This window comes from Mus musculus, chromosome 8 (assembly GCF_000001635.26).
Source record: "Mus musculus strain C57BL/6J chromosome 8, GRCm38.p6 C57BL/6J".
In the NCBI taxonomy this organism is placed as follows: domain Eukaryota; kingdom Metazoa; phylum Chordata; class Mammalia; order Rodentia; family Muridae; genus Mus; species Mus musculus.
The window spans coordinates 21318222-21344521 of record NC_000074.6 but is presented as its reverse complement, the minus strand read 5'-3'; the positions used below and the strand labels follow the sequence as shown (position 1 = coordinate 21344521).

Genomic DNA, 26300 nt, shown 5'->3' with positions numbered 1-26300 from the left:
AACACCACAATTTGTGACTCTAACGCTATATTAGGAGCTGGAGGTCACCCTTCCTCGTTCCTATTGTCTTCAAAGCCTGAGGAACCAAGGGGACCTCGCATTAGCAGCAAAGGTGGAAAATTGGAGACCAGTCACTCTTTTTGCCTCAGTGGGAGGTAGATCCTCTTTGTCTGAGTCCTGGATATCCAGCTGATGGTAGTGGACTGCAACCAGGTTACTTAAAACAGTTTCAATCTGTGACTTAACAAAACTGGTTAATTTTCTAAAGGCCCAGGGGCCAAGAGAAAAAGCAGCAAAATACCCATGAAAGGTCCCAAAATGCTGGGAAGTAAGGTGGTGACTCAAGGAAAAGTAGAAAACCAATTTTTATACCTATATTCTTGTTTCTCTCTGTTGTGTTTTCTCTCTTCTAAACTAGCTCTAACTTTGTCTATGCTATCTTTTTATGATATATATATATATATATATATGTATATATATTGGGTATTTATTTCATTTACATTTCCAATGCTATCCCAAAAGTCCCCCACACGCTCCCCCACCCACTCCCCTACGCATCCACTCCCACTTCTTGGCCCTGGCATTCCCCTGTACTGAGGCATATAAAGTTTGCAAGACCAATGGGCCTCTTTTTCCACTGATGGCCGACTAGGCCATCTTCTGATTCATATGCAGCTAGAGAAAAGAGCTGTGGGGCTTATTGGTTAGTTCATATTGTTGTTCCACCTATAGGATTGCAGATCCCTTCAGCTCCTTGGGTACTTTCTCTAGCTCCTCCATTGGGGGCCCTGTGAAACATCCAATAGCTGACTGTAAGCATATACTTCAGTGTTTGCCAGGCCCCGGCATAGTCTCACAAGAGACAGCCATATCTGGGTCCGTTCAGCAAAATCTTGCTAGTGTATGCAATGGTGTCAACATTTGGAAGCTGATTATGGGATGGATCCCCGGATATGGCAGTCTCCAGATGGTCCATCCTTTCGTCTCAGGTCCAAACTTTGTCTCTGTAACTCCTTCTATGGTTGGTTTTTTTTCCCATTTCTAAGAAGGGGCAAAGTGTCCACATTTCATGCGTTTAGCAAATTGTATCTTATATCTTTGGTATCCTGAATTTCTGGGCTAATAACCACTTATCAGTGAGTACATATTGTGTGAGTTCTTTTGTGATTGGGTTACCTCACTCAGGATGATGCCCTCCAGGTCCATCCATTTGCCTAGGAATTTCATAAATTCAATCATTTTAATAGCTGAGTAGTACTCCATTGTGTAAATGTACCACATTTTCTGTATCCATTCCTCTGTTGAGGGTTCTGTGTTCTTTCCAGCTTCTGGCTATTATAAATAAGGCTGCTATGAACATACTGGAGCATGTGTCCTTCATACCGGTTGGGACATCTTCTGGATATATGCCCAGGAGTGGTATTGCTGGATCCTCCGGTAGTACTATGTCCAATTTTCTAAGAAACCACCAGATTGATTTTCAGAGTGGTTGTACAAGCTTGCAATCCCACCAATAATGGAGGAGTGTTCCTCTTTCTCCACATCCTCGCCAGCATCTGCTGTCACCTGAATTTTTGATCTTAGCCATTCTGACTGGAGGGAGGTGTAATCTCAGGGTTGTTGTTATGTTACTGTTAAGAATATAAAAGGAATTAAAATAGAGTTGCTAAGGGAGCCACATTACTCTACCAGGATTCTAGGGCTCATCTTCATCACAATCTCAGGAGACTGCAAGTGTCCATCACACTGAGCACCAGTACTCACATTCTTCTTGAAGATCAGAGCCTTCTGAGTTTCCAAAGGAGACAGACACAGCCTGGTCCTCTTCCCCCGGCTGCACCTCAGTATTAGTCTTTTCATCTGTTTTTTGGATAGGATCAGCCTGGACCTGGAAGGCCAGCAGGAAAAGGGCAGAGAGGAGGACAAGTGTCTTCATGGCTGGGAGTCACCTGGGGGATTGGGGAGCAGGAGCCCAATGTGTGGAGAGTGATTAGTCAGCCCGCATGTATATGGCAGAGAAAAGTCCACACTTAGAGAAGACATTCTTTGATGGGAACTGGTAGAGGCTGTTACCCTGAAGTTCCCCTTGATGTTCCTCTGTCCTCAAGGCTACCGTCATGATGTTGCTTTGTGTGTTCAGTGACACCACCCCTCCCACTGATAATGATGAAGGGGCCTTGCTATCTTACCCTGTTTCCCATCTGCTTGAGTATTTACCTCTCAGTGGTTATGGAAGAAAAGAGTTGGGCACTGCCTAATTTAATAAGCTCATGGAACAAAGCATTTTTATGATCTGGACTTGAAGCCTGTACTTCTCAGAAAGTCTGGATCAGACCTTTACCAGGTAGACTGGAGAGTTAGTTCTTTGCATGATTCAGGTATTATCAATCCTCCTCATGAGGGATAACTTTGTGAATCCCCTACTTGGGGCCATTATAGAGAAAGTAAGATGACCTTATTGAAGCCAAAGTGGCAGCACACATCACACAAGAGTGCGGTCCAGGAGAGTCTCCATACTTGGGACCCTCAAGTCATGCGTCATTCCACATGTCTGAGATTCTGCAATGTTTTTACTTTCAGAAAATGAGTACTGATCTACAAGAGATGACATCCACAATGTAGAGAGGGTCATAAGGTAGTACCCAGTCTTAAGAAGTGTCATCACATCATACATGACCTCTGTTTTCTATGAGTTTCATCCCCTTTCTCACAGTACATACACACCAAAAGGTACAGAACTTCCTGCTGTTCTCAGTCACTGTATGGAGTCACCCTGTCACAAGTGCCAGCTCATATTTATGTGTTAATTATTATTATTCATTTGTCAAAATATTTTTATATACAGTTTTGTACAATAGTTAGCTAAGCAGTGAGAATAGTATTTTACACACATAAAATTACACACACATACATATATATGGAGAGATAGATAGATATCTATTTATATCTAAATATATACATGTATAATGGGACATGAACTTTTGAATACATCTGTAAACTTTGATTTATGAGTTAAGAAGCACACCTTGCCAGTCATGGTGGAACATGTCTTTAATCCCAGCACTCAGGAGGCAGAGGCAGGCGGGTTTCTGTGTTCGAGTCCAGCCTGGTCTACGAAGTGAGTTCCTCGACAGTCAGGGCTATTCAGAGAAACCCTGTTTCAAAACACACACACACACACACACACACACACACACACACACACACACACACACACACAGAAAGGAAGCATACCTTATATTTCATACACATTATTGTCTTTCTTGATCATTACAGAGTTGATCTCAGTAGCACTTTTAAAAATATTTATGCTCAAAAAACTACCATGGTCATGTGAAGGATTTTTATTACGTATTTTCACATTGTACCCTTCCTTCTAGTGTCCAGACAGAACTGGTCATTGAAGTCCCAGAGAATGCTGAACTAGCACTATATATCCATAGAGAAGTATGTCCTTTTTAAGTACAGCAATGAAAATTAGTCTGCACCATCTTTTCATTTTCTTATTGCTTTATGTTCTCTCTTTTTGTTCCTACCCAAGCCCCAGTAGCATTAGTTTGTCTCACTTGAGGAAAGACACTTACTCATGGACTCCAGAGAAAGTAGAGACCAGAATCCTCTATCTGTGGAACTGCACACAGTTACTTACATACTAATAGGTATATTGAGCCTTGGGGGAAAGCAGTTTTTTTGCTTTGTGAATTTACTGTCTGCTGAAATTTTATTGTTTTACTGCAGTTTGACACAAGTACTATAATGTTTTTCTTATATTCCTCATCCCAATCTGATAGATAACATTGATATTTCAATATTATAACAGTATATTTTTCTCATGCTTTGACACAAGAAGTGTGTGTACTTGTGTTTGGTCAAATGCTCCACTGAGAGAGTAGTTGGCACATTTGATTTTCATTTTTAAAGGAAGAGTCACTTATTTTTGTTCTATAAGTGATTTGCCAGACTGTATGTGTGTGCGTGGCTATTGTCTGTGGAGAGCAGGGAGCCCAAAAGCTTAGAACTGGAGGTCCAGAATGCTATGAGCTGCTATGTGAGTGTTAGAACTGAATCTATAACTTCTACAAGAGCACCCAATATTCTCTACATCTGAGCCATGCTTCCAGGCCCTCATTTTCTCTAATTAATCTTTAGCTGCTGATCAAAAAGTCTAGAAATTTTCTCTTTGTAGCATATGTTAAAAATCTCCTTAAAGATTGACATTTTTCTTTGTCCAGTTTTGTTTCCTGTTCCAAACACCCTGGTATTTGATTTTCTTTGATAATATTTCTGAGTTTTCTTGTTTTCAACTTGAATATGTAAACCTCAAGCTTTTGTCCTTTAGTGGCATTAGAAAAATTCCTCCCCCATCCTGTGGTTGAGGCAGTGTTACCTTTCTTACCACCCATTGTCACAACTGAGGATGTTCCACCTTTTCATAGAGCTTGTTCAGGACCTTTAATGTTCCAACATGTGATATCACATGTGAATGCCAAAGGAGGCATTGGAAAAAGGGCTGTGGATGGACAGGTGAATCAGAGACACTGAAGTGATGATGGAAAAATGAAGGAGCTCTTTGTAGTCCATTGCTATTTCTCCTTGTACTAAATCTTGTTCAAGCATCACCATATATTCAAACATGGCCTAAAAAGAATGGACGTTAACTGCCAGTGGTCTATGAACCCTCGAATAGTACACATGACACACTTGTGCACATGGGAGGGCTACCACTCTTCCTTCCTCACAGGCATTAGGACTCTGCTGACCCACAGAAAGTGCTGAAAAGATGGGTTATAGCTTGAGAACTTGTTTATTCTTATGCTCTTCTGCACTATATCCTGAACTCTAAGACAGGTGGGGTGTTCATTTCTGTATGTGTTTTCTATCACAAGCCAGAGTGCAAAAACTCAACAGATCTAGAGTTACTCTTAATAATCTACTCTATTTCTGTAGTAGGGATCATATATGTGAGTTATTACCTGTGATAACTGGCAAAAATAACACCCTTTCTTCAGATATTTCTAGAGAATAGGGGTTTTTTTTGGTGATCTCACATCAAATCTCAAGTGAGATAATTAGCAGAGGCAGAGACCAAGAAATAGTAAAAAGACCATCTGTCAAGAGATGTCTTTCCACCTTAGACTCTTATCAAGTCCTAAGTAGGTAACACAAATAATCCCAGTAAGTGACAGAAGGCATTACTCTAAAACACAGAAGTTAAGGTGGCATATGGGATAGCAGTAAAGTATAAGAATCTGGCCATAGCCCTGTTGCCTAATCTTTAGTGTTTTCTGAGTATGGCATTTAAACTCTTTAAAGTGCCTTTACAAACCCACAAAACATTGGTCAATGAACTTGGCTACTTTATTGAGTTATTGTGAAAACCTCTTATCCAGAGAGAAAAGATCTTAGCACTTAGTAAGTATCAGCTAATATAAACTCTCTGTACATATTACATACCTTGAGAATGCTGCCTGGTTTACCAAAAGTTTCAAATTATCATGGTTTCTATGAATTTACAACACAAAGCTGTTCCATGTCTCCAATAAATAAAAATTAGTATTCTTACTTTAGATAAGAAGTACTGAATATCCACAGCATTTAAATGTTATTTTTTCCAATTTTTCATTAGGTATTATCTTCATTTACATTTCAAATGCTATCCCGAAAGTCCCCCATACCCCCCCCCCAGTCCCCTACTCACCCACTCCTGCTTCTTGACCCTGGTGTTCCCCTGTACTGAGGCATATAAAGTTTACAAGACCAAGGGGCCTCTCTTCCCAATGGTGGCCAACTAGGCCATCTTCTGCTACATATGCAGCTAGAGACATGAGCTCTGGGGTAGTGGTTAGTTCATATTGTTGTTCCACCTATAGGGTTGCAGATCCCTTCAGCTCCTTGCGTACTTTCTCTAGTTCTTCCATTGGGGGCCCTGTGTTCCATCTAATAGCTGACTGTGAGCATCCACTTCTGTGTTTGCCAGGCACTGGCATAGCCTCCCAAGAGACAGCTATATCAGGGTCCTTTCAGCAAAATCTTGCTGGTGTATGCAATGGTGTCTGCTTATGGTGGGTGATTATGTGATGGATCCCGGGTTGGGGTTGCCTCTGGAAGGTCCATCCTTTCATCTCAGCTCCAAACTTTAACTCTGTAACTCCTTCCATGGTTGTTTTGTTCTCAATTCTAAGAAGGGGGCGAAGTATCCACACTCTGATCTTCATTCTTCTTGAGTTTCATGTGTTTTCAAATTGTATCTTGGGTATTCTAAGTTTGTGGGCTAATATCCACTTATCAGTGAGTACATATGTCAGTTCTTTTGTGACTGTGTTACCTCACTCAGGATGATGCCTTCAAGATCCATCCATTTGCCTAGAAATTTCATAAATTCATTGTTTTTAATAGCTGAATAGTACTCTGTTGTGTAATTGTGCCACATTTTCTCTATCCATTCCTCTGTTGAGGGACATCTGGGTTCTTTCCAGCTTCTGGCTATTATAAATAAGGCTGCTATGAACATAGTGGAGCATGTGTCCTTCTTACCAGTTGGAACATCTTCTGGATATATACCCAGGAAAGGCATTGCAGGATCCTCCAGTAGTACTATGTCCAATTTTCTGAGAAACAGCCCGATTTATTTCCAGAGTGGTTGTACAAGCTTGTAATCCCACCAACAATGGAGTAGTGTTCCTCTTTCTCCACATCCTTGACAGCATCTGCTGTTACCTGAATTTTTGATCTGAGCCATTCTGAATGGTGTGAGATGGAATCTCAGAGTTGTGTTGATTTGTATTTTCCTGATGATTATGGATGTTGAACATTGTTTCAAGTGCTTCTCACCCATTCAGTACTCCTCAGTTGAGTATTCTTTGTTTAGCTCTGTTTTGCTATCCTAGGTTTTTTGTTATTCCAGATGAATTTGCAAATTGCCCTTTCTAATTTGTTGAAGAATTGAATTGAAATTTTGATGGGGATTGCATTGATCTGTAGATTACTTTTGGCAAGATAGCCATTTTTACTATATTGATCCTGCCAATCCATGAGCATGGGAGGTCTTTCCATCTTCTGAGATCTTCTTTTCTTCAGAGACTTGAAGTTCTTGTCATACAGATCTTTCACTTCCTTAGTTAGAGTCACACCAAGGTATTTTATATTATTTGTGACTATTGTTGAAGGGTGTTGTTTCCCTAATTTCTTTCTCAGCTTGTTTATCCTTTGTGTAGAGAAAGGCCATTGACTTGTTTGAGTTAATTTTGTATGCAGCTACTTCACTGAAACTGTTTATCAGGTTTAGGAGTTCTCTGTTGGAATTTTTAGGTTCACTTATATGTACTATCTTATCATCTGCAAATAGTGATATTTTGACTTCTTCCTTACCAATGTGTATCCCCTGCATCTCCTTTTGTTGTCGAGTTGCTCTGGCTAGGACTTCAAGTACTATATTGAATAGGTAGGGAGAAAGTGGGCAGCCTTGTCTAGTCCCTGATTTTAGTCTGATTGCTTCCAGCTTCTCTCCATTTATTTTGATGTTGTCTACTGGTTTGCTGTAGATTGCTTTTATTACATTTAGGTATGGGCCTTGGAATCCTGATCTTTCCAAGTCTTTTATCATGAATGGGTGTTGGATTTTGTCAAATGCTTCCTCAGCATCTAACAAGATGATCATGTGGATTTTTTTCTTTGAGTTTGTTTATATAGTGGATTGCGTTGATGGATTTCCATATATTAAACCATCCCTGCATCCCTGGAATGAAGCCTACTTGGTCATGATAGATTATTGTTTTGATGTGTTCTAGGATTCCTTAGCGAGAATTTTATTGAGTATTTTTACATCAATATTCACAGGGGAATTGTTCTGAAGCTCTCTATCTTTGTTGGGTCTTTATGTGGTTTAGGTATCAGAGTAATTGTGGCTTCATAGAATGAATTGGGTAGAGTACCCTCTGTTTCTATTTTCTGGAATAGTTTGAGAAGAACTGGCATTAGATATTCTTTGAGTATCTGATAGAACTCTGCACTAAAGCCATCTTGTCCTGTGCTTTTATTTTTGGTTAGGAGGCCATTAATGACTGCTTCAATTTCTTTAGGGGATATAAGACTTTTTAGGTCACTAATCTGATCTTGATTTAACTTTGGTACCTGGCATGTGTCTAGAAATTTGTCCATTTCATCCATGTTTTCCAGTTTTGTTGAGTATAGCCTTTTGTAGAAGGATCTGATGGTGTTTTGGATTTTTTCAGGATCTGTTGCTATGTCTCTCTTTTCATTTCTGGTTTTGTTAATTAGGATTCCGTCCCTGTGCCCTCTAGTGAGTCTCTCTAAGGGTTTATCTATCTTGTTGATTTTCTCAAAGAACTAGCTCCTCCTTTGGTTGATTCTTTGAATAGTTCTTTTTGTTTCCACTTGGTTGATTTTGCCCCTGAGTTTGATTATTTCCTTTGGTCCTCTCCTCTTGGGTGAATATGCTTCCTTTTGTTCTAGAGCTTTTAGGTTTGTTGTCAAGCTGCTAGTATGTGCTCTCTCTTGTTTCTTTTTGGAGGCACTCAGAGCTATGAGTTTTCTTCTTAGGAATGCTTTCATTGTGTCCCATAAGTTTGGTTATGTTGTGGCTTTATTTTCTTTAAACTCTAAAAAGTCTCTAATTTCTTTATTTCTTCCTTGACCAAGGTATCATTGAGAAGAGTGTTGTTCAGTTTCCATGTGAATGTTGGCTTTGTATTATTTATGTTGTTATTGAAGATCAGCCTTAGTCCATGGTGATCTGATAGGATGAGTGGGACAATTTCAATATCTTTTTGTATCTGTTGAGGCCTGTTTTTTGACCAATTATATAGTCAATTTTGGAGAAGGTACCATGATGTGCTGAGAAGAAGGTATATCCTTTTGTTTTAGGATAAAAGTTCTGTAGATATCTGTTAAATCCATTTTGTTTCATAACTTCTGTTAGTTTCACTGTGTCTCTGTTTAGTTTATGTTTCCAGGATCTGTCCATTAAGAGAGTGGGGTGTTGAAGTCTCCCATTATTATTGTGTGATGTGAAATGTGTGCTTTGAGCTGTACAAAAGTTTCCTTAATGAATGTGGCTGCCCTTGCTTTTGGAGCATAGATATTCAGAATTGAGGGATCATCTTGGTACATTTTATCTTTGTTGAGTATGAAGTGCCTCTCCTTGTCTTTTTTGATAACTTTGGGTTGGAAGTCGATTTTATTCGATATTAGAATCACTACTCCATCTTGTTTCTTCAGATCATTTGCTTGGAAAATTGTTTCCCAGCCATTTCACTCTAAGGTAGTGTCTGTCTTTTTCCCTGAGATGGGTTTCCTGTAAGCAGCAAAATATTGGGTCTTGTTTGTGTCGCCAGTCTATTAATCTATGTCTTTTTATTTGGGAATTGAGTCCATTGACATTAAGAGATATTAAGGAAAAGTAATTTTTGCTTCCTGTTTTTGTTATTAGAGTTAGGATTCAGTTCTTGTGGCTGTCTTCTTTTAGGTTTGTTAAAGGATTATTTTTTGCCTTTACTATGGTGTAGTTTCCATCCTTGTATTGTTTTTTTTTCTGTTTTTCCTTTGAAGGGCTTGATTCATGGAAAGATATTGTGTAAATTTATTTTTGTCATGTAATACTTTCATTTCTCCATCAATGGTAATTGAGAGTTTGGCTGGGTATAGTAGCCTGGGCTGGCATTTGTGTTCTCTTGGTGTCTACATAACATCTGCCCTGGATCTTTTGGCTTTCATAGTCTCTGGTGAAAAGTCTGGTGTAATTCTGATAGGCCTGCCTTTATATGTTACTTGTTCTTTTTCCCTTACTGCTTTTAATATTCTATGTTTATTTAGTGCATTTGTTGTTCTGATTATTATGTGTCGGGAGGATATTCTTTTCTGGTCCAGTCTATTTGGGGTTCTGTAGGCTTCTTGTATGTTCATGGGCATCTCTTTCTTTAGGTTTGAGAAGTTTTCTTCTATAATTTTGTTGAATATATTTGCTGGCACTTTAAGTTGAAAATCTTCATTCTCATCTACTCCTATTATCGGTAGGTTTGGTCTTCTCATTGTGTCCTGGATTTCCTGGATGCTTTGAGTTAGGATGTTTTTGCATTTTGTATTTTCTTTGATTTTTGTGCTGATGTTCTCTATGGAATCTTCTGCACCTGAGATTCTCTCTTCCATCTCTTGTGTTATGTTGCTGATGCTTGCATCTGTGGTTCCAGATTTCTTTCCTAGGTTTTCTATCTCCAGCGTTGCCTCACTTTGGGTTTTCTTTATTGTGTCTACTTCCCTTTTTTGGTCTTGGATGGTTTTATTCAATTCCATCACCTGTTTGGTCGTGTTTTCCTGCAATTCTTTAAGGGATTTTTGTGCTTCCTCTTTAAGGTCTTCTAACTTTTTAGCAGTGTTCTCCTGTATTTCTTTAAGTGAGTTATTAAAGTCCTTCTTTATGTCCTCTACCATCATCATGAGATATGCTTTTAAATCAGGGACTATCTTTTCAGGTGTGTTGGGGTGCCCAGGACTGGGTGGGGTGGGAGTGCTGGGTTTTGATGATGGTGAGTGGTCTTGGTTTCTGTTACTAAGATACTTAAGTTTGCCTTTTGCCATCTGGTAATCTCTGGAGTTAGTTGTTGTAGTTGTCTCTGGCTAGATCTTGTTCTCAGGTGTTTATATTAGCCTCCATTAGCAGACCTGGGACACTAGCTCTCTCCTGAGTTTCAGTGTTTAGAGTACTCTCTGTAGGCAAGCTCTCTTCTTGCAGGGAAGGTGCCCAGATATCTGTTGTTCGAACTTGCTCCTGGCAGAAGTTGTGATCCACTCACAGAGGTCTTAAGATCCTGTGGAGGGTCCTGTGTATACCTTGTGTGTGTCCACAAACTCCAAGCCCAAGGTAACCCGGTGCTGGCGTGGACCGGAAGGGTCTTGTGCCCCTGATCAGGCCGGGTTTTTTGCTTCCCTAATTCCACATTTTAATTCTTATAGTTATACTAATAGCTATATATTCTTTATAATTCTCATAACAAAACTAAAACATTTACACATTAAGTTGAAAACAAAAATATAAAATCAATAAAACACGAATTACTTCTATTTACCACAAGAAATAACTGTTTTGCACAAATAAAAAATGTTTTAAAGAAATAAAACTCAATTTGGTTTAATAACAAACAGCTGTTGTTTCTTAAGCTGTTTGAACGCATTTTCTTCTTTCTTTTTTTCCTTTTTTTTTTTTTTTGGTTTTTCAAGATAGGGTTTGTGTGTACCTTGGCTCTCCTGGAACTTGCTCTGTAGACCAGGCTGGCCTAGAGCTCATATATATCCAACTCTCTGTGTCTGAGTACTGAGATTAAAGGTGCATACCACCACCCTGTGGCCAGAATACATTTTCTTTAGCTTGTTACATATGCATCCTGCCACCTCTTGCTCTTAGGACATTAAGTGCAAGTCCTCCAACAACATTTTACAAGGTGAGAGCCCTAATAGTGACAAAGGTCAAACTGCCTTTGCTAAAGTCTGCAAGAATGTCTACACCCTCACACATTGTTTTTATGTTTAGAACAGGAACATTTTTTACTATTTGTTTGCTGTTAGACATATTGCTAATGATCTCCTGTAAGTTCCTCTTTCACAGTGTATGGTACAAAACTTTTCATGACAGTGTCTGGGTAATGCAGACACTGTCATAAGTAGAGCAGACAGGACATTATGTGTACAATAGTTGCACACAATTTTCCCCACCTTTTGTAGCTTCATTGGTTTTATTTTCCAAGTCAGACTTTAATTTTGAATACTTAACACTATTGTTCATGTGCATTTCACTTTCGTCATGTTTACTAAGATGTGACAGATAATGCCAATCTTTGCACCCATTCTCATTTCTCAGCTGATTTTTTCATTCCCCAAAGAGTCTGCAATATAGGCAAAACACAGAGTCTTTCGAGGCTGAGAAGAGGAGCCAGGGTCTGGTGCCCTTTTAACCATTTGGAAAAACTCGGGTATAATATGTTTCTGAAAACGTCTTGCCTGCACTCTCTTTTGGAAAATTAAAATTTCTTATTTGAGGTGGATTGTTTTTGACAAGAAATTCATGTTGTTTCATATTCAAAATTCGGGGCCATGAACCTGGATTCAAAGAAGGTACAATGGACATATCAAACTCCTCTGAATTTTTGTCTCCTAGTTGCTCTTTAAATGTATGAGGAATTACTGCCACAGAACAAGGTAAATTCACATTTTGTTCCTCTGATGATGTATCTAGGCTAGTCTGCTGTGACTTTTATTATCTCTGAAGATTTTTCCTTTTTTTCGGGTACATCTCCTGTGGTTCTTGAAAGTGTACCTGATGATTCATGTAATCATTTTTCACTTTCTTCTCTGATAGCATTCTTTTATCTATTTTGTAAAAGCAGTATTTTTTATTTTGTTTCCATTATCTCTTTATATTCATCAGCACAATTCTGGCAGCAGAATCTCTTTTGCTGACCTGTTATCAGAATGCTGTGCCCAGTACTCTTGGGCATTTACTTGCTACACTGTTCACAGCAGTTCATTATTAGACCATTCGTCAATCTGTATTTATTAAAGCAATTATTACTGCACAGTTTATGTGTTATACTGTTAACACTGATTTCATGGCGAACCTCTCCTAATTAATTACAGATTATACATCTGGACTTAGTAAAAACTTCTTTCCTAAGACTCTGGCAGTTTTCATAGAGAGATGGCGATGCATTATAAAATCCTTGTAAGGATTGCTTGGCTCCACTGGAGGAACAATAGTTGTGGTTCTCACAGGAGAATTTTTTTTTTACACTTTACATTCCGTGTCCTTTGAGTCCACTTCTGGGAGAAAGAAGAAAGGCAGGTGGTTGAACAAAAGAGGTGAGCTGATCCTTTTCATTGATAAGCTGTCTGCCCCTTCTGTAAAGGATTTTTGCAGTTTGCACAAGTAATTTTATTAGCAGGTTTAGTAAGATGTTGTTGCTTTAACGGCTGGAAATTCTGTTTAGGAAGTGAGGCCACTGGTGAAAAAGAATCCACTTTTTGTTGTTTCTGGTTATGAGGAAATGATGGTGACTGGGAGATATAAGAATCAGGATTGTGATGAACTGCAAATCTTCCATTCTGAAATGCATCTGTGACATCAATCCTACCGGGATTAAAAGGTCCTACTGCAGCCTTGGTCTTGCTTCTTGATAGACTGGCAATGGGGAAATCCAGATGTTTGGTACTATTTTTATTTCCATTCAGTCCCCATTCAATAAAGTCGGTAGGATTTTTCTCCTCCCCACTATTTTTGTCTGTGTCCCCTTCATCATCAATTACAATTGTTTCACATATATCTCCCTTCTGAGAAGTCAAATCTCTCCAAGAAAGGGAAATTGTGGAATCAGTTCCTCGTGGATTTTCATATTTTGAGGAAGCAAATACAAAGTTTCTTTTATTAGGTATTGCTGGAGCATATATTGGAGGATGTACTGATTCAATAAATACAACATTATCATCTTCCACATGTGTGTTTCTAGATTAACCGGCTAAAGAAGTAGTTGGACCCCCACATGATTCCATATCTGTGAGATGAGCTTCCATGTCCAAGTCCAATGTACAGTCAACTAGTCTTCCCACTGATGAATTTTCTCCAAACAAACAATAGATCAACTAAACGACAGCAGGCCAAGCTCAATATGTTCTTTCCAGTTTCAGAATTATGAGGAGAGCACGCAGCTGAGTCGAAGATTAAACACATCCTCGAAGCCAGAAAGGGAATCATATTTCTCCTTAGTTATAACACTCAAGTACCAATCCGAAGCAAAGCAGGAGAGGTTCAACAATTGGGTCCCATTTGCTGCAAGCACTTGATTAGGACCTAACTTCTCAGTAGCCCGAGATAGGCACCAGGTCAGCCATTAGAAACTGGCCCAAATAAGCCTAAAAGCTGCGACAGACCGACCAAAAGAGAAAATGCCACGGGGCTTAAGCGGACGCCCCTTAACACAGAAAACTTGGGGTCTCTGTTAGGGTGGGAGTTTGGCTCCCAGGCGGGAGGGCCAAAGGGCCCCTCCCCAGCCTGCCCACAGGCTCACAGCACAGAAAGAAAAATACTTGAGTTAGAATCTTTTTGCATTTGCCTTTTTTTTATTGTTGTGTCCATGTTCCCTATGGAATCTTTGCCACCTGAGATTCTCTCTTCCATTTCTTGTATTCTGTTACTGATGCTCGTATCTATAGTTCCTGACTTCTTTCCTAGGGTTTCTATATCCAGAGTTGTCTCCCTTTAGGTTTTCTTTATTGTTTCTACTTCCATTTTTAGATCCTGGATGGTTTTGTTCAATTCCATCACCTGTTTAGTAGTGTTTGCCTGTAACTCTCTAAGGGATTTTTGTATTTCCTCTTTAAAGGCTTCTAGCTGTTTACCTGTGTTTTCCTGTATTTCCTTATTAAAGTCCTCCATCATCATCATAAGAAGTGACTTTAGATCCATGTCTTGCTTTTCTGGTGTCATGGTGTATCCAGGACTTGCTACGGTGGGAGAGTTTGGTTCTGATAATGCCATGTTGCTTCTGTTCATATGCTTGCCTCCTGCAATCTGATTATCTCAAGTATTTGCTGTCCTCAATATATCTGATTGGAGCCTTTCCTTCCTATAATCCCAGTTGATGCAGGACTCCTCAGAGTCCAGCTTTCTCTGTGATCCTTTGATTGTGGGCTCCTGTGAACCTGAGATTCTGAGTGTGTCAGAGTTCTTGGCAGTCAAGTTCCTCTGAGACCCTGAAATACTGGTGTTACCCAGCTCCTGTTATCCTGGGATCCTATTGTCCTAAGATCCTGGGCATGTTACAGTGCCTGGAAGTGGTGTCTCCTTTGAGGAGTGGGAAGCTCTCTGGTCAGTGGTCCTAAGATCGTGTTAAGATTCCTCTGTGGACCCTGGGGGTGTATGCCAACTCTATGCCAAGGTGACCTGGTGCGGGTGCCGACTGGAAGGGACTTGTGCCCTGGTAAGGTCGGTTTTCTGTTTCCCTAATGCTGTCTCAGGTCCCCGGCGATTGGATTGGAACAGAAGTTGTGTTCCACACACCAGTGGTCCTAAGATCTCATGGAGAGTCCCCTAGGGACCCTAGACATGTACAAAGACTCCACGCCCAAGGTGACCCGGTGCTGGTGCCAACCAGAAGGGACTTGTGCCCCTGGTCAGGTTTTCTTCTTCTCTAATGCTATCTCAGGTCCCACGCTATTGGATTGGAACAGAAGTTGTGTTTCACTCACTAGTAGTCCTAAAATCGTGCGGAGAGTCCTCTAGGGACCATGGGGTTGACCGCCGGCTCTGCATCTATAGTGTATTTTTTTCATGATATCACAGGTTGCTCACTGCAATTTCTTCAGAGGTCCTCTGTAGCGATAAGTGATGTCCTCTAGCTCCTGGGGTGGAACTTGTGGAAAATACCATGTTGATGGTGTGATGCGATTTCAATCGGGACATGTCTTCTGAGCATCACAAACTACAGCAATTATCAGTTATTATATAAACTAGCAATTCCTCAATGTTTGTCCAAGGCCAAGAAAAATGAATTGCTTGAGACTCTTTGGGATTAGGCTAACCTAGGGGACCTTTCTTTGGACAAAACCATGCTTTCTATAATTAAATCAGGGGCTGTCTGTCTTGTGAAGGTTATTATTTTCTTAAAATTCATTTTAAATTTATTCCCTTATTATATATGTAGGGAGAACTCGTGTTCCACAGAACTAATGTGGAGGTCAGAGGACAGCTAGTGGCAGGCTGTTTGCTCTTTCCACTCTGTAGTGCCTGAGACTTGAACTCTGTTTACCAGGCCTGTCTGTAGACTCTCACCTACTAAGTCCTCTTGTTTTTTTGTTTGTTTCATTTCAGTTACTGGCTTTCCTTGTGCTCAGCTTCTTGCTCTTGTTGTTCTGATATTTTACCTTTTGAACAGCCTTTCTCTTTGACTTTTACTTTATTTCTCATTGCATGGACTCATTGCTATTCCTTCTTGAAGTGTCTTGTGATTCTCTGAATGAGATTGCTTCAGAAGAATATATGACCTTATCACATGAGAGAGGTCTTTGTGAGTACATCCATATAAAGTAGGGCTACAAAAAGTGAAGAGTGTGGGCCAGGGCAGCATCATCATTTGAGCTTCTTCATTTTACTTTGCACCTGGAAATTGTGCTCATCTTTGCATTTGCTACTACCTGGTGTCAGGGTTGTGTTTAAAACAGTTTGATTTAGGAGTCTGACACTTGCATTCCAGAGACTCTTGACTTATCCTCACAGCACCATGGGTAAATGGCATGTAATTTCCAGGTCTCAAGGTGAACAGTAATTTTAATTTCTCTTCATTCTTGGTGCCCTGAATTATCAGCTTGTATCACACCTTAGATATAAACAAAAGTGTAGGAGTCAATCATGAAAATTGTAGGACTATTCCAACAATGGCTGGACAAGTCTTGGTTAGGCATCAAGATGCAGAATGAGCACAAAGGAATCGTCAGCAAGTAACATCTTGTAAAGAAATAGAGGAATTAAGGATATTTGTCATAGAGACTTCATGACAGTGAGCAGCATGATCTACTAATCATGTCACAAGTAGGCTGTGCATGGTTGTTGCAAAAGAAAAGCAAAATTACTGCTGCTTTTAAGCTCTGTGGGATCTGTATAAGTATTTTATGCATATAGCCATATAATGATAGACACTAGGATTTTCCTAGGTATTAGAAGAGTTCAAAAACAACTAAAATCAAACAATTGGAAGAGGACTTTGGTTTTTAAAAATAGACTCAGAGATAGCAATTACCATGAATAATTTAAGGAAGGAGAAAAAAATTGATGTAGTTTTTTATTTTTTTTTATTTTTCCTGATCTCCTTTCCCAAAAGAAAAAAGTTCCTATAAGGTCTCATATAGGAATCTAAACATGTCACTGGATGGTTCCCAGGAGTGAAGAGGCACCCAGAGCACACTCTTATGATATATGTTCTGTCACTGTGACTTCTTCAGAACAACCCACTCTAGCTTCCCTCTGACAAACTCTGTCTTGAATTCAATTCACTGGTGACATAAGGCCATTTTAGTTTCGTGGCCCCATAGGAAAAGATTCACAAAATCGTCCTTCCTGAGGGTGATTTCCCTAAATCATGCAAAGAACTGACTCTCTAGTCCACCTGGTCAAGGTCTGGTCCAGGCTCCAAGTTCAAAAGCCAATAATCATTTGATTAATCTATTTATTAAATTAGGCAATGAACATCTCTTTTCTTTCCCGACCACTGAGAGATAAATACTCAAGCAGATGGAAAACAGGGAAAGATAGCAAGGCCTAATTCATCATTATCAGTGGGAGTGGTGGGAGGCACTGAACACACAGAGCAATATCATGTTGGAAGCCATGAGGACAAAAGACAGAACTTGAGGGTTACAGACTCTCCCAGTTCCCATCAATGAGTACCTTCTCTCAGTGGGGACGCCTCTCTGCCCTATAAATGCAGGATGGCTACTCATTCTCCACACATTGAGCTCCTGCTCACTAATCTTCCAGGTGACTCCCAGCCATGAAGACACTAGTCCTCCTCTCTGCCCTCGTTCTGCTGGCCTTCCAGGTCCAGGCTGATCCTATCCAAAACACAGATGAAGAGACTAAAACTGAGGAGCAGCCAGAGGAAGAGGACCAGGCTGTTTCTGTCTCCTTTGGAGGCACAGAAGGCTCTGCTCTTCAAGATGTAGGTAAGTGCTCAAGCCCTGTGATGGAGGCTTGGTGTCTCTTGAGGCAGGACTGAAGATGAGCCTGGAATCATGGCTATAACAGCTTGGTTCAGGTAGTTGTCCCTTGATACTCTAAGATCTTTTCTGTCTTATTAATAGAAGTAACAGTGAGAGTCAACCCAGTGTTAAGTTTTTTCATTTAAAAATGTATTTACCTGTGACTCCTGAGCTCTGTTCCCCATTATAGGTTTAGGGATAAATGGAGTCACAGACATCAAGATAAAAAAATTATCTGTGAGACACCTTCAAAATATAGAACATATTGATAAGTCCTCTTATACATGATTAATAAATTTGTTAAGAAAGAATAATCTGTTTTGCTTTAAAAAATTGACTTAGAAACCAAATGCCATTGCATGAATGTGTTCTGTCAGGAAAATACAGAAATTTTAAAGAAATATGGTGTGGGTGTCATGTCCTGTACATGATCAATACTTGTTAAATGTCTCGTGTCCATGGTGCTGACTGTGATGTCACCAGTACAACAAACTTACTCTGTACCATGTACAGTACATCTCCATAGGAGTGTTTACTAACACACTGCTGGCCTCTTTACTTAACACCTGATGCTTTGTTTGTGTCCTCAGCCCAAAGAAGGTTTCCGTGGTGCCGGAAGTGCCGAGTGTGCCAGAAGTGCCAAGTGTGCCAGAAGTGCCCTGTGTGCCCGACATGCCCCCAGTGCCCAAAGCAGCCATTGTGCGAAGAAAGGCAAAATAAAACTGCAATCACCACCCAAGCTCCAAATACACAGCATAAAGGCTGTTGAGCTGAATGTGGAATCTGGGTTGAGATGACCATTTGCTTTTGGTCCTCACGATCCCATTGTGCTTAGCCTCAATTGCAATTCCTTCTCTCATAAACTCCTTGCTGAAAAATCATCTGTGTTTATGTTTCTTTGATGTTTTCTAGGTATCTTGGAAAGGACTCTTCTAATCCTTGTAGTAGAATCTTCAGTGAATCCCTTATAAAGGAAGTCTTGGTTACATTTAGCAGTCATATCAAGGATGCTCAGCAGGTTACATACAAAGAGACAGGCATTCTGCTCTAGTTACTTCTCTATCAACTCTTCTGTTCATTAGATAAGACTCACCCTCAAAAATGAGACCCACATTTTCACGATCCATTTTTTTCAGTTGAAGGACATTATGTCCTTTCCTTTCTATAGGTGCTGAAATCCCAGAGGCAATAAAGATGGTTGAGCAAGTAACTATGAGGGAGGTCCCTGTGTCTTGGGCATTTGCCAATGAGTGATACAGCTGTGCTATGGAGATTTCTCTGCAGTTTTGTGAGAATTCTCCACACTCACTTCCTTGGTTCCTATGCCAGCTTGCAATCCCACCAACAGTGCCTGAGGGTTCTCCTTTCCCTAGACCCTCACCCCCACTTGTGAACAATTGTTTTCTTGATCTTAGTCATTCTGACTAGGTATAGATGAAACCTCTGAGAACTTTTAATTTCCATTTCTCTGATGAGAATGTTGAACACTTTAAAATATACTTCTTGGCTATTTTTAATAGTTCTTTGAAATTTTGCAACAACCGGTTAGCCTATTTGGATAATACTCATCACTTAGCAAACTCATCCAACATCCATCCAAGTTCAATTCCTTTTTTCCTTTAATTTTAGTTTTTAATCCATGTGGACTTGCTTGTTGACAATGATGCCCATGGGATGCTGGGTCACATTGTAGACTCTTCCGGGTTTGCTGTGGTAGCACTTATGGGGCATTTCTTTTTGAACGGTGCCCATTCCCTTGATGTCTACAATATCACCCTTCTTGTAGATTCGCATGTATGTGGCCAAAGGAACAACGCTATGTTTCCTAAAAGGCCTAGAGAACATGTACTGGGTGCCTCTCCTCTTTCCCTTTGTGTTCGTCATTTTGGTGAGTTACTGGAAGATGTCTGCGGTGTTATTTTTTATTTTTAATGCATGACTTCTTTGTTGTTTAAGGCTCTATCATTCTCCTTCAAGTGAATGTCTTGCTCAACATCACCTGTGAGAAGCAGAGGCTGTCTGGGTGGGGGAAAAAGAAAATTGTTCTCCAGCCAGCTTGTTGCTTATTTGTAGGATCAGAAGTGATGGGCTATTGACAAAAACTTATGTACTTTCATGGCATGTACAGTCCTGAACCACAAGATGGGGAGCTGCTTCAATAATTCATTTCTCCTTACAACTCTCTGCATCCCACAGTCTTTAATTAGCCAATTGATCCTGTCCTTGTTTTGTGCCTTAGAGCAGGGTGGAAGTCAATGCAACTTCAGCCACCATTTCCTGGATTTACCTTAATCATTTACTAAATCATGATAATATATGCAAATTATGACTTACCCTGTTGCCTGGTAATTAGCTTTACTTCAACTTCTTATAGATAAAAGATAGAAGTAAGACTTCTCATTCAGTCTCATAGGCAGGAATGTTTCAAGTATATACTCATATTAGGTGATCAGTCAACCACCGGGTTCTTGGCCCAGAATACAAATATTCCAGACAGTGAGAATATCTGGTTCTGTGAAATGCTGAACAATTAATAGAGGATGAAGGCTAGTATTTGAGAACATGGGGCTATGCATCAGGCATGGAATAACCTCAATTTGATGACTTTGAATAAGTTGAAAACTCTCCAAGTTTGAATTGAAACTCAAATGAGAAACTATGAGAAACTGCTTAACAAAGGAAGCGCCCCCCCCCCCCCCGTTTTTGACAGGGACTAAGACACCAAATCTTTTAAATTCAGACTCCATTTCAGAGAACCTGACTTAATTTTGCACTCAGGTAAAGTAAAAACTGGTACCAAGCAATAGTTTTCAAGTTGCCCCCTAACAGAACCTGAGCCTAGCTCCAGTATCTAGGCTAATCCCCAAGGAAACCAGAGTTTCCATGTTACAACCTCAACAAGACCAGATATCTTTCTCCTTCTAGTTAAAAACTTGCTCAACATCTGGTATGAGTAGCATAGGTTTTGTGGGCAGAGGAAAAAAAATTGGTCTCTAGCAAGCAGGACTCCATGTTATTCCCCCCGCCAAAATGCACCCCAAGTTACAAGCCCACCCCTTAAGACCAATTTATTGGATGAGCAATGCAGAGGGGAGCAAAAGTTAAGTTTATGATATGATCCCAGCAGCAGCAAATTATACTAAGGGCCACAGGAACTTTCCAATTAGATGCTTGCATACATATTCCCTGTTTGCTGCTTAGTTGCCCCATAGACATTCAGGTTTCCCCACACCAAATCCATCCTGCATGATGGTGATGCTTTGGGGTGGGTGTGCTGAGCTAGCTGGAATAGAATAAGACCTTGCTGTGAGTTGCATCTGATTGGCTCCTGTGTGTTTTGGGGGGATTACTAATATTTTACTGGCAAAAAAAGTCATGAGACCTCTGCATCCAGTTAGCCTTCACACATTTAGCTCCTGCTCCCTCATCCTGCAGGAGAGAGGTCACCCTCTTCTCTGTTATTTTCCTGGTAGTCTCAGGGGCCAAGGATGCAGCTGTCTGAGAAAAACCTGAGGCATCTCTGGACCAGGAAGTTCTTGGGTAGAGAACCTTAACATGATCAAAGAGCACGTGAATGGCCACACAGCATAGAGGTAATATAGCTAGAGATAAGGAACTAGATTCATAAAGATTTTAGCAAAGACACACACACACACACACACACACACACACACTTATATAAATACATATGTGTTTGTTTTCAGACCATGGGACAAGTTACTGAGGTTCATAGTTTATATATTGAAGCAGACCTTTTTGCCAGGTTCTCTGAGCCTTCCTCAGTCCCTCCCTGGCATATCCTGCCCTCAAGTTTGAATTTTCCAGACCTGGGGGTGAACAGCTCTTTCCTGAAGCTCTTCCCCATATAATTTAGACATTTTTGTGCTCTCTCTATGTCTTTGTCTCTGTCTCTACCTCTCTCTCTCTCTCCTCAAACCTTTTCTCTCTTTTTCTTTCCCTTCTCAACTCCCCCTCACTTTACCCATGGTGACTTCCCTAGCCTTGGTCCTTGTGTCCAGTGAACTATCCCACTCAGGGGGATTTTCCCAATAAACTTGCCTTTAATATATTCTAATCCCGTTTGAATTAGCTCACTCCACCCCCAGTGGAGACGTTTTAAATATACAGAGAAACACACACACACACACACACACACACACACACACACACACACACACACAGAGAACAAATCACATGTGTCCTCCATGGGTCTTGCCTTAGTAGGAGCATCTGTCTCAGCTGAAATTACTCTGCCATAATAATAAACATAAATATATGAATAATAAATATTAATATACATATATTGTTAGATTATTTATATCTCATCTGTGCTTTCAAGCATGAGAATGAAATATGTATAGGAGATTTCCTTCTGCCATGAACTTTTGATTCCAAGATATGTTTGAAATATACTAACTATAAGTTAGAGGAGAGCAAACTGTGAGTAGATCCTATTATAGTTCAATATTTAAGCTTAATGACAGAGTCTATTTGACTCTATCTCTTAGGAGAGTCTAGACACATTAGAGAAGTGTATGAGTGTGTATAAGCATATGGGCAGTATGGAGGGGCATTCCAGAAACACCTACAAGAAAAGGCAGTAAGAAAAATCCTAACATCTTTGGAGGAAAAATATGTCCTCTGATTCTTGCCACCAAAGTGTTCCAGCTGCTTGCTCTGATGTATCCAGCACAGCAAACCCACCCATCTAAGCATGGGACTTCTCTCAGATCCTCTGTTCTTATGTGGTAGGTCTAATTTTAGTGCCTAATGTCCTCTGTGTCTCTAGATCCAACAATGGTACATATTTTCATGAAAAGAAGTCCACCAGAAGACATTGACTTAAGACTTGTATTACAGGATGAAGCTCATCTCTATGTTTTGTAAAGGAAGCAGACCAAGAGTAAACTCATAATCTGCTTTCTTATTACACAGGGATTATTAATATCACCATGTGCATTCAATGTACTTTCTTCTCAAAGTCCCCTGTAACTTAATTTTTTTCCAACCCTTATTTTTCATGATGGTTGTTAAATGTGTTAACCTCTCTTTTAGCCCACCACCCTCCTGAGGTAGTGGATAAGAAAGAATACTTTGGAAATGGATCAACTCCTATGTGTGTTGTCTTGAAATTCACAGTTCAGTTCACAAGGTCAGCAGTGAACCACTCAATCCACTTGCAAGTACATCAAGGATGCATCAGTAGTCCAGTTTGATAAAGTCAGGATAGTAAACAGGAATCAGCAGTAGTGGTGCTACCTAGCACATACATGCAGACCTCATCCACTTCAGGAGTCAGCAGGAAGCACTAGCTGGAATGCCAGGAGTTCTCAGCTCTCAGGGAAATGAAGATCTCTAAGCCTTGAGACCAAGAAGAGTTGCACAACAGCTCTACAAGCAAGCCTAGTTCAGCCTCCATCACTGTCCATCGAGTCTTATTTATACCCTCTAAATACCATGTTTCCTCCATGGGTCTTGCCTGAACACATGCTGAACACTTGCTGACATCACTCTGCTGATTATCCCCAGTCCACTGAAGCTGCAAAATAGTCAGAGCACACCACCAGATATTTTTTTTGTTCATTTCCCTCATGAAGTCCTGACAAATGGAGGTCAGCTGTGGCATGTAAGGTGGACCAATACATATGTGTTGTTTGCAAAGAATCCTTCATCACATGTCCTTTCACATGCTTGCTTTAGCAGAACATCCTTTCTCCTGTGTCTGCTTCAGGAAAATGTTCCTTCAAGAGTCTGCCTCGGTGTTTTACTTGTGTTTGCCCCAGCAAAAGAGCTTCCAACAAAACTGATTTTCCAAAGAACCATCAAGTTTTCACTTCAGTCCCCTGTAGAAAATCCATACTATAAGTAATTCATTAACATTTGGTGTTAGCATCAGAAGCTGTTTACAGCTAGCCCATGAATCCAGTGATGATGCCATCCCCAGTCAACAAGGACCCTACTGTGTCTGTTGTCATGGCAAACACTGCACATTCCCTCTGCATGTCTCATCTGCATTACCTGTGGATGTGATTAAACTGGGTCACCTACTACAAGGCCCGGATAAAAGACCGAGTTTCCAACCGAACTTTCACTTTCTTGTCTTCATTCCTTCCACATTTTTAACAATGGACCTCTTTCATGGGAACTGTTCTGGTTCATCGTGATCAATACAGGAACAAGACAGCTTAAAATTAATATGTGGTGTATGCCTTTGTGAAGACTCTGGGATTAAAAAATGAGGATGATATTATTTAAAACCTTTTGTTTTATAAAAATCCTAGCTCCCAGTGTTATAAACTCAGAAAACGCTGAAAGAACATGGATTAAATTTAAATTGTAATAATTTTTTAAATCAGAAAATGGGACATCACCAGAGTAAATCTTTTCACACTTTCATCTGACCCCAGACTTCATAGAACCAGAACTATAGGAAATTGGTACCAACTGCTATGCAAAATGCAATTATTATATGACTTGTTATGTGCTGTCCTGCTATATAAGAGAAAATGAACTAAGGCAGATGTTCACACTGGAACACAAATGCCCTACTTTAAGGAACTCTGAATCTTTTCAGGGGAACAACAGGGAAAGAACTGAGGACCCTAAGAGTGGTATAATGGAAATTGTTATCAGTACCTTTATTGGGAAAAAATATTTTGGTTTCTAATGTTTACAAACATCCTTCATCAAAACCCATTCTAGTTCAGACAGGTTCATAATGATCCCCCTCTCCTCAGCTAGGATAGTTGGATGTCCTCTGCACACCTGTTCTCAGCTCTTGGCTTCTTCCTGACACCAGTACTGACTAGGCAACCATGCTGGAGAGGTTTTCTGTAATAAACTCTCTAAATCCTAGAGATCCACTCATCCCTGTGCCCATGGTACTGAACAATGTCAAAATAGAAAATATGAGTTAGAACGCATTTATGTGTGTTGTTTGAAATCCATTTCTTCTGGTAATGATATCTTACAGGGCAGTAGGAGAGCAGAGCATGTTCATGTACATACACAGTGAATGTTTGACTTGTGTGGATTATTTTGAATATCAACCTTTGCTTTGTCAATGCATTGATGAAGTCTGGAATTTATCTTAAGGACTCTGAAAACATGTCCTAGATCAGTGACATAGGTTCTGTACTATTTGGGGTGCTTTGATGAACAACTTCTCATTCTTTGTATATCCAGTTTTCTACAATGGATATGCAGGATTAGTGTGCAACCCAAGTGGGGTTCAGTTCTCTGTCCATGAGGAGGGATGTAGTGGGGTGGGCTGTATGGCCTTTGTGATTGCTAGAACATGAGAAAACTAAGAAGTGTTTGTTATTTTTCTAGGATTATCAACTACAAATCCTTTCTAGAACTGCCCTTTATTCCATTTGCCATTATATGAGAGCTATGAGTAATAGAAGGAGAAACAAAAGCCAGGGCAACACTTTATTTTCTGAACCAAGCAGTTTTGCTAATCAGAATTCCTCTTTATGGTTCTCAAGAATTTGTGTGAAAATACTGAGGCAGGGGTGTTTTCTGAACCTGAATTCAACACACTAATTGACATGCATGTGATGTGTGATCATTGCCAACAAAGAGCATCTGTCATGAAAGTGCTGGGTACAAGTGTTCTGGGTATACCATGTGTATCGTTGTTCTCAGCTGACTCTCAAGCACAGCTTTATTGAGGGAACTTCTCAAAGAACCAGGGTCTTCCACATCAGAGGCAGGAAGGCAGATGAATAGGTTACAAACCAGGAGCTTTAGATTAACACCCAAACTGAGGAGAATCTAGGCATTGGCAAGTATGTGGGCATGTGGCCATTGGCTGGATAGTTGAAGAGAGTGAGGAGAGGGTCACTGTCAGCTAAGGTGTCCAAGTATTAAGAAGATGGGAAGGAGACCATCTGGGCAACATTAGACTGGAGAATGTTTTCCTCTAACCTGAAAGTTTATTAAATGAGCTGAGGCACTTTGAGTGTCAAAGGAAAGTTGGTAAAGCAAAGAAAAATATGTTCTCTTAATCACTTGTATTCTATTTCTTGTTGTAGAAAGGGTTCAGAAAACCAAACTTTCAAATAGAAATGAACTCTTTATGCTGCAGAGATATATTTGTGTATTATATCTCTCAATGTTGTACATTACTGCCAAGAGATATCCATCAGTATGTGAGGTGATAAAGAGAATGTGGTACACATATATAAACTCTCTCTCTCTCTCTCTCTCTCTCTCTCTCTCTCTCTCTCTCTCTCTCTGTGTGTGTGTGTGTGTGTGTGTGTGTATGTGTGTGTGTGTGGGGGGGGGTTTATGTGGACATTGTGGAATACTACTCAACCATAGAAAGAAAGAATTTGCAATAACTGAGATGGTACCTGAGGACACTTGCTCTGTATTATCCAGACACACAAACTGCAGGACAACATGTTCTCACATATCCAAGATAAAAAGCAATGTGATGGCAGGTGAGAATACAGTACTTGCTACTAGATTTTGGCAACATGAAGTAATGTTGAGGGGATTTTGGTCAATAGGTGCAGAATTACATTTAGGAAGGAGCA

The 26300-nt window shown here is 40.1% G+C and overlaps 1 protein-coding gene, 1 non-coding gene and 2 pseudogenes across 2 annotated transcripts; 2 read left to right on the top strand and 2 right to left on the bottom strand.

Annotated features, from left to right (window-relative positions):
• Positions 1750-1951, bottom strand: Defa-ps16 (defensin, alpha, pseudogene 16; annotated as a pseudogene).
• Positions 10946-13739, bottom strand: Gm15302 (predicted gene 15302; annotated as a pseudogene).
• Defa29 (defensin, alpha, 29) lies at positions 17502-18634 on the top strand. Its single transcript, NM_007844.2, has 2 exons — positions 17502-17718; positions 18345-18634. The coding sequence occupies exons 1-2, from the start codon at positions 17547-17549 to the stop codon at positions 18521-18523; spliced, it is 351 nt and encodes a 116-aa protein (NP_031870.2). The 5' UTR covers positions 17502-17546; the 3' UTR covers positions 18524-18634.
• Positions 17883-17974, top strand: Gm23561. The gene has a single exon (XR_003947682.1). It is a non-coding gene; the product is annotated as a small nucleolar RNA SNORA5 (small nucleolar RNA).
• Positions 18635-26300: the final 7666 nt, after the last annotated feature.